Here is an 8,482-nt window from a genome sequence, read left to right on the forward strand (position 1 = left end):
TCTGTTGCCTGGATCATTTTCCTAAAATGTCATTTTGCACATGGCTCCCCACTCCGCAAAAACCTCTAATTCATTCGATCGCATTTATTGAGCATTTACTGTGTGCAAAGCACTGTACTAAGCGTTTGGAATAATTATGGTACTTGTTAAGCGCTTACTATCTGCCAACCACTGTTCTAAGCGCTGGGGTAGATACAAGGTACGGCTGCCCATTTCTCTCTACAGCAAGTGGAAATGCCAGGGAGTTGAAGCCTTTGGATTGGAGACCAGAAACCGGATCCTGAGCCCCCCGACCTGCTGCCGGAGGCCCAGTTCACTTTGGGATCCTCTCACGCGGATGGGAAGGAAGCCTTGGAAAATCCACAGAGGTGTAAACTCTAATCCAGGATTTGAAACTGCCCCCAAAGTTGATAGGGTTGAGGACCACCCTCTTCCGACCAGCAAGCTGAGCCAAACCCCCAATCCTAGGCCCACTGGCGGGTGGAGATTCCAGAAGGGTGGGTCCTCCGGGGAACTGATGCTGTCCAGAGTGATGTTACGGGGGCAGAATCTGACAGGCCCCTCCACCTCCTCCTCCTCCCTCCTTCCAGGAAAGGGTGGAGTAGCCAAACAGACTGCAGGTTAAGAAGGTGCTATGGACATCTGGGCTAGTCTGAACCGGTTGAGCCGACCCTGTCTTGGCCTCAAAACCTCCAGCTGCCTGGATAGGGGAGAGGCCCACGTACTTTGAGAATGGGGGTTTACAGGCAGAAATCATGACTACCAACTCTACTGTATCGTATTCTCCCAAACACTACAGTGCTCTGCACACAGTAAGCACCCAGTAAATACCGTTCATTGGTTCATTGATTGGTTGATCTAATGGGGTTCCCATACAGCCTTTTGGTTGGCTGACCTCTCCAGCCACCTCCCCAGAGATCATCCGGCTCCCTCTCCTCAGAGCCAGCCCTCAGTCTGGAATGGGACCTCCAGGAACCCCACCAGCTTAGCCCTCCCCCGGCCCCAGACTAGCAGCCTCCCACCCACCCACCCTTCCTCCCTCTGGAGCCTTGGTCCACCGAACCCAGTTTGGCCCACTGACACCAAGACCCAAGAGCCCTCTGAGGATTTTTTTTTCCTTTTTAATGGTATTCGTTAGGCACTTACTATGTGCCAGGCACCGTATTAAGTGTTGGGGACACAAAAGGTTGGACACAAAGCTCTACTCTACCTCCCCTGCTCCCCAGGCCAGCTTCCCTCCATCCTCCCAGCCCCTCCCACTGTGCTCCTTGTTTCCCCCAGAAGGAGTGACAGGAGACCCTGCCGTGGACTTGGGGTACAGGACATCTGGGTGCTGGTCTCGGTTCTCCCTGCTGGGGCTGTGTCACCAGGGGTGAAGGTTTCTGACCGTAGAGAACCACCTCGGGCATTGCATCAGGAGGGCAGGCCTAACGGGAATGCCATAAGGTGGCTCATTAATGTAGGTGGCCAAGAGCATAGCGGCTATTTGGGCCACCCCGCTGGCTCGTGGATTATAGCACTGTGCTGGGCATTTGGCTCCGCACAGGAAAAAACCTGGCGAGCGCTTGGCCACAGGCTAGTCCTCTCCCCGCCTGCCCCCTCTGTCCTCCGGACCCCAGTGGGGTCGGGCAGGGGTGAGTCAGCATGACCAGGGCTGAGCAAACAGCCAGCGCTGTGATTGCCCCCTTCCGTGCGGGCTCCTGTTCCTGAAGCATTTCCCATTGAGGGGACCCCACGGGTAGCGTGACCTGGAGGAAAGAGCCCGGGCCTGGGAGTCAGGGAACCTGGGTTCTAATCCCGGCTCCCTCACTTGCCTGCTGTGAGAACTTAGGCGAGTCACTTCACTTCCCTGTGCCTCAGTTTCCTCAAATGTGAAACGGGGATTCAAGATGGGTCCTCCCTCCGACTTAAACCAGGAGCCCCGTGTCAGGGGGAGTCCCCGTCCATGTCCGTGACTGTCTTGTGTCCTCCCCAGTGCTCAGCACATAGCGCTTAACGAACGCCGGGATGATTATTGTGCTCCCCCAGCCCCTGCCCAATTCTTCCCTCAGAGGATGGCAAGCTTGGGGGGGGGGGGGGGGGAAAGCCGGGGACCGGTGAGGTGGGCAGGGGGACGCAGGCCTCCTCGCCATGGCCTTGGAGCTTCTGGTGGGTGAGGAGGTCAGTCCACTTTCACCCCCACCCCCGACCACCATCTTGGATTTGGCCACAAGCAGCCCTCTCGCGCTGCCATCTTCCTCCTCCTCCTCTCCCACACTTCCAACCTCTGCAGGTAGGGAAGAACACCAAGGTGAAAGGGGAGCCCTCTTCCAAGCCCACTACTGGGCAAACCCACCCACCCCGGCCCCACAAGTCCCCTGCCCCAACCATTCCCCCAGCTCAGAATTCCATCCCCGCCCCTCCTCCTCACCACATCCCCCTCCTTGCCTTCATAACACGTGCAAAAACCCACCTTCCCCGAGGAGCCATTCCAACCTCCCTAGCTCCTTGCCAGGAAGTTCTAACTGAGGTCTAACCCAAATCCCCCTTGCTGCCTACCCCCAGCTCCTGATAAGACCCCTGCTCCACTCTTCCCAGTCAGTCCCGACAGATGCTGATGGTTTGGGCCGGGACGGGGGGCGGGGGGGGGGGGGGGGGAGGTCTCACCCGGACGGGACTCTCTGGGAAACTCTACCTTCACATTTCTTGGGAGATTGGCTATCCAAGGCTCCTCCCCACGCTTGAAGAGAGAGATGATCTCTGGTTTAGGCAGTGAGAACCCTGGCCCGGGAGGAGAAAGGATTGAAATTCAGGGCTGAGAAATGGACCTCACTACCACTGTCACTGGGGCCACGGGTCCTCCCAGAATCAGCCTCCGGGGTGAACGGCAAACTAGCATCTGCTTCCCCGCCGCTTCCATCAACCTCGGTCTCCATTCTGGCCAGTTAAACAATGTCTGGGGCTGAGGTTCCCCCTCCCACCCCACCGTAGGCCCTCTAACCCACTGGCCTCCATTCTGGCCAGTTAAACAATGTCCAGGGCTGCTGGAGCTGAGGGCTCTGAGGTGTCCCATCCCCCCCTCGCCCCTGTAGGTGGGCCGCATCCTTACCCAGCCAGAGCAGATGCCTGTAGTTCTCACACATGACATCTCGGTACGGAGCCCTCTGTGGGGGGAGGTCAGGCACCCCCATTGCTCCCGTGAGAAGCTGACTGCCTCCTCCTTAAAGGTCACCTGCCCCTGTAGCCAATCAATCAATCAGGGGAGTTTACCGAGCACCTCCTGAGGGCCCAATACTGTCCTAATTGCCTGGGAGAGTCCACAGGCTCCCAGGAAGTTCCCAAAAGTGGCGGCAGGGTGGTCTCTTCAGCCGGTCAATCATATTTATTGAGTGCTTACTGTGTGCAGAGCACTGGACTAAGCGCTTGGGAGAGGACAATATAACAGACTGCCCCAGTCGCTCTCCACGGGGCCTGGAGGGAGGCAGGAGGACAGGCCGAGTGACCCTGACTTTGCCGCTATCTTGTAGCTCATAATACGCCCAGAACTGATCTCCTCTCTCTGGATCTCCCAAACCTGTTTTCTAAAATCACTGTGTACCCGGCATTTGCTCCAGCTGGGAAAATTTGCCGTGCCCCACCTGTCTCCCAGCCCTCTTCTTCTGCCCCCTCTTCCTGCTCCCCCTCTCACATTAACTCTCGGCCTGCAGAGGTCCCTTCTGCCCCCAGCGACACAGAAGCCCAAAACAAAATGGTTTAGTATCCTCTCTTTTCATGTATGGAATTGGTTAAGCCCTTACTATGTCCCAGGCACTGAAATAGGCGCTAAGATAGATACACGATAATCAGGTTGGGGAGAGTCCGTGTCCCACATGGGGCTCACAGCCTTAATCCCCATTTTACCGACAAGGTGACTGAGGTCCAGATAGGTGAAGGGACTTTTCATTAAAAAAGTGATGCCCGTTAAGTGCTTGCTACGTGCAAGGCACTTCTCCGTGCCTCAGTTACCTCATCTGTAAAATAGGGATTAAGATTGTGATCCCTCTGCAGGTCAGGGACTGTGTCCAACCCAATTTGCTTGTATCCACCCCAGCGGATACAAGTACAGTGCCTGGAACATAGGAAGCACTTAACCAATACCATAATTATTATTATTATTACTAAGCTAATCAGATTGGACACTGTCCATGTCCCTCACGGGGCTCACAGGCTTCATCCCCATTCTGAGGCACAGACTGATGGATTGATAATTCCAACTCCACCTCTTGCCTGCTGGGTGACTTTGAGCAAGTCACCTAACTTCTCTGTCCTAAGTTTCCTCAACTGTGGATTCAATACTTGTTCTCCCTCCCCCTTAATCCCTGAGCCCCAAGTGGGACAGGGACTGGGTCCGACCTAATTATCCTGTATCTACCCCAGTGCTTAGTAGAGTGCTTGGCTCACAGTCAGAGCTTAATATGTAGGACAATTACTCTCATTGATTGACTGATTAGAGTCTCCTTCGCCGCTTCCAGCCAACCCACGGGAAGGAGCCAGGTCGGTGGTGGGCGTGAGGGAGGCCAGGGAGGAGAGGTCCCAACCGAGGGTGCAGTTATGCTCTGGGGGATGCCCCTTCTCCCCACAGCTCCTCTCTGGACACCTCGGAGCTGGTTGCTAATTGACCGGGTCCCCGAGGGGAGCTGAGGCATAAACAGACCCCGTCCCACTTCCGTGCCCGGGGCGCACCACCTCTCTTCCAGGGAGAGACCGTGATCCCCGTCCACCTCGGGCAAGCATAAAAATCTTCCCGGCCTGGATCTCTGAGCCGGCCTGCGCAAGGTAAAGGCAGAGCCAGAGCCCGGGCTTCCGCGGTCCTCCTCGGGCCCCACCCCTCCCCGGGCCCATTCACTCTCCCTGGATGCTATAGGGGTCATCTCAGCCATCCCCCTGCCTCTACTCAGCTTTGGTGCCCTTCCCTGCCTGCATACACCTCATGGTTATCGAATGCTTAACATGTGCAGAACATTGTACTGAGTGCTTGGGAGAGTACGGTATAGCAGCGTTGGAGACACAAACCCAGCTCCCAAATGCCAGATGGGAGCTACGGACAATATGCAAATGACCCGGGAGCAGGGTCATGAGGTAATAGTGATCCTCTCTCTAGGCAGCCAGGGAGATTCAGGGAAAGATGAATGGCTTGGGGAGAATTCCCATCTGGAGAAGTAGTCTGGCCTAGTGGAAAGAGCCAGAAGAAGCTGGGTTCCCGTCCCGGCTCTGCCGCTTTCCCTGCTCTGTGACCTTGGGTAAGTCACTTCACTTCTCCGTGCCTCAGTTCCCTCACCTGTAAAATGGGAATTAAGACTGGGAGCCCCAATTGGGACGTGGACTGAGTCCAACCTGATTAGCTTGTAGCTACCCCAACGCTTAGTTCAGTGCCCGGTACCTAGCAAGTACTTAGCAAACACCATTAAATAAAACCAAGAAAAAACGAAAGAGAAGGGAAAACTGAGGGGAGAGCCTGCATCACAGCCCGATGCAGAGGATCAGAGGAGCACTTTGGAAAGGGGCAAAGGCGGACCGGGTACTGAGCCACCCAGAGGCGGGGGTCGGGACCGATTGACCTCTCGAGGTCCTCTCCTGCGCTGATTCTTTCATCCGTCTAGGTGACATGAGACAGAGGCGGCTGTCCAACGAGAGCTCCAGAGGGGACTTCTTCCTCGTGGGCTTCTCCGATTGGCCCCAGTTGGAGCCGGTCCTCTTTGGGATCGTCCTGACCTCCTACCTCCTGACCATGCTGGGCAACACGGCCATCATCGTGGTGTCCCGCCTGGACCCCCGGCTCCACACGCCCATGTACTACTTCCTGGGCCACCTGTCCTTCCTGGACCTCTGCTACGCCACCAGCATCACCCCCGGGCTCCTGGCCAACCTCCGCGGCCAGGCCCAGACCATCGGCCACCTCGGCTGCATGGTCCAGCTCTGCGTCTCCCTGGCCCTGGGCTGCACCGAGTGCTTCCTCCTCGCCGTCATGGCCTACGACCGCTACGCCGCTGTCTGCCGCCCGCTCCGCTATGCCGCCCTGGTGCCTCCGGCCCTCTGCCGGGCCCTGGCGGCCGTCTCTTGGCTGGGGGGCGCCTTCAGCTCCCTGGTCCAGGCGGGGCTGGTGGGGGCGCTGCCCCTCTGTGGCCTCCGTCGCCTCGACCACTTTCTGTGTGAGATGCCCGCCCTGCTCAGGCTGACTTGCGAGCGGAACCCGGGCGGGACGGAGGCCAAGATGTTCGTGACCCGGGTGCTGGTCCTCTTGGTACCCGTGTCCCTCATCCTGGTCTCCTACGGCCACATCGCCCGGACCGTGCTGAGGATGCGGTCGGCCGGCGGCCGGCGGAAGGCGGCGGGGACCTGCGGGTGCCACCTGACCGCCGTCACCCTCTTCTACGGTTCCGCCATCAGCGTCTACCTCCAGCCCGTCCACCGCTACTCCCAGGGGCGGGGTAAGTTCGTCACCCTCTTCTACACGGTGGTCACCCCCACCCTCAACCCCCTCATCTACAGCCTGAGGAACCAGGATGTGAAGCGGGCCCTGGGGAGGCTGCTGAAGGGGCAGGAGGCCCGAGGCCTCTAGAGCCTCTTCCCCGTCGGGGGAGGAAGCGGAGGCTGCCCCCGGAAGACATCGTGGGTGACCCGTCGCCATCTGCCTCAAGCTGGGGCTTCTCCCCCCGGGATCCCAGGCTCTTCGGCTGGCACACCATCTCTCGCGTCAATTCTCACCCGCTACCCTTCGGTCGCGACTCTGTACCTGCTACTCTTGTACTGCCATTTGGCCACGGTGCCATCAGTTCTCCAGCAAGGTGGCTGATCCCACTGATTTTTCACTCTGCCCTAGCCTCTGAGCAAGCAATCAGTGGTATTTATTGAGCCTGACCGTGTGCAGGGCACTGAGCTGAGAGTTTGAGAGGGTCCAATACAACAGAGTTAGTAGACGTGTTCCCTGCCCACAATGAGCTTGCAGCCTAGAGGGGGAGAAAGACATGAATAGAAATCAATAATTTATAGATCCGTACGTAAGTGACGTAGGGCTGAGGGTGGAGCAAATACCAAATACCCAAAAGCCACGGTCACCTCCAGCCGCCTCCAGTTCCCCAAGTGCACTTGGCTCAGAGAACACACCAACACGCACGTGTTCCCCTCTGCCCCCCTGCTGCCTACGCCCTCAGGACCCCCGACGCAAACTGCAACAACTCAGCATCCCAGGGCGACTGTCAGGGCCCGAGTCCTGGGCAGGATAGGGTAGTGGTCTGATGCAGAAATAGTCTAGCCTCTCCCTGGGTCGCTATCATTTATAAGGATTGAGCACTTACTGTGTGCAGAGCACTGTACTAAGCACTTGGGAGAGTACTATTCAACAGCACTGGTAGACACATTCCCTAGAAGACAGAAACTCCAGGCTGCTCAGAGACCTGAGGTCACAGAGATTAGAACCTTGGCAGACTCTGTTCAAATGAGTTTTCCACACACACCCACAGAGTCCTTTCCCCTCTAAACAAGTCAATCAATCAATCGTACTGTACTAAGTGCTTGGGAAGGGAGGGATGCCCGTGTGTTAAATCAGTCAATCAATCCATCGTACTGTACTAAGTGCTTGGGAGAGGACAAAATAACAGAGTTGGCAGACACATTCTCTCCCCACAAGGAGCTTACAGTCTAGAGGGGGAGATTGTCATTAGAATAAATAACGGATATGTACGTAAGTCCTGTGGGGCCGAGGGTGAGGGGTGCTGATTTCAGCGTGGGGCAAGAGGATAAGTGGGAGGAGGCGGTGGGAAAGATAAAGAAGTAAGTAATAGCTCACGAGCATGAGGGAAGGAGCATAAAATACCCAAACTTGAGAAGCAGCATGGCCTGGTGGAAATAGACCAGGCCTGGGAGTCAGAGGAACTGGATTCTAATCCTGGCCCTGCCATTTCCCTGCTGCGTGACCTCGGGCAAATCACTTCACTTCTCTGGGCCTCGGTTTCCTCAGCTGTAAAATAGGGATTAAATGGGAGGAGGTGAGTGGATAGGGAGAAAGGAGCTGGGAAAGTGGCAGAGTTTCAGATAAATACCATCACTCAGACTTGTTTGGTCTGTTGTGTGATCTTGGGCAAGTCACTTCTTGTCTCTGTGCCTCAATTGCCTCATCTGTAAAATGGGGATTAAGACTGTGAGCCCCACGTGGGACAGGGACTGTGTCCAACCTGATTAGTTTATATCTACCCCAGTGCTCACCACAGTTCCTGGCACGTAAGTGCTTATCAGGTACCATAAAAAAATCATCAGTTTAATTTATATCTCAAGCTTTTCACAGTTGTTCTAATGTAACCTGATGAAAGATTTTGGATTTTCCTTTTCCAGAGATTTCACTTTGGGAAATCTTCAGGAATGAGCCCTCTAATCCCGGCTCTGCCCCTAACCTGCGGTTTCACTCCTGAGCCTCAGTGCCCCGATCTGTAAAATGGGGATCAAATACCTACTTTCTCTCTCCCTCCTT

General features: G+C 56.1%; 1 protein-coding gene across 1 annotated transcript; it reads left to right on the forward strand.

The window, feature by feature from the left end:
- The first annotated feature begins 2,130 nt into the window (after nucleotides 1-2,130).
- Nucleotides 2,131-6,577, forward strand: LOC100076166 (olfactory receptor 10-like). Its single transcript, XM_029054646.2, has 2 exons — nucleotides 2,131-2,272; nucleotides 5,619-6,577. The coding sequence occupies exons 1-2, from the start codon at nucleotides 2,131-2,133 to the stop codon at nucleotides 6,575-6,577; spliced, it is 1,101 nt and encodes a 366-aa protein (XP_028910479.2).
- The last annotated feature ends 1,905 nt before the right edge of the window (nucleotides 6,578-8,482 follow it).

This window comes from Ornithorhynchus anatinus, chromosome X5, assembly GCF_004115215.2.
Source record: "Ornithorhynchus anatinus isolate Pmale09 chromosome X5, mOrnAna1.pri.v4, whole genome shotgun sequence".
Classification (NCBI taxonomy): Eukaryota; Metazoa; Chordata; class Mammalia; order Monotremata; family Ornithorhynchidae; genus Ornithorhynchus; species Ornithorhynchus anatinus.

Excerpts from the sequence above, each read along its gene's own strand:
- LOC100076166 (XM_029054646.2), top strand. The coding sequence starts at position 2,131 with ATGGCCTTGGAGCTTCTGGTGGGTGAGGAGGTCAGTCCACTTTCACCC. Across the intron at positions 2,273-5,618 it reads CACACTTCCAACCTCTGCAG|GTGACATGAGACAGAGGCGG; the intron begins GTAGGGAAGAAC and ends TCATCCGTCTAG.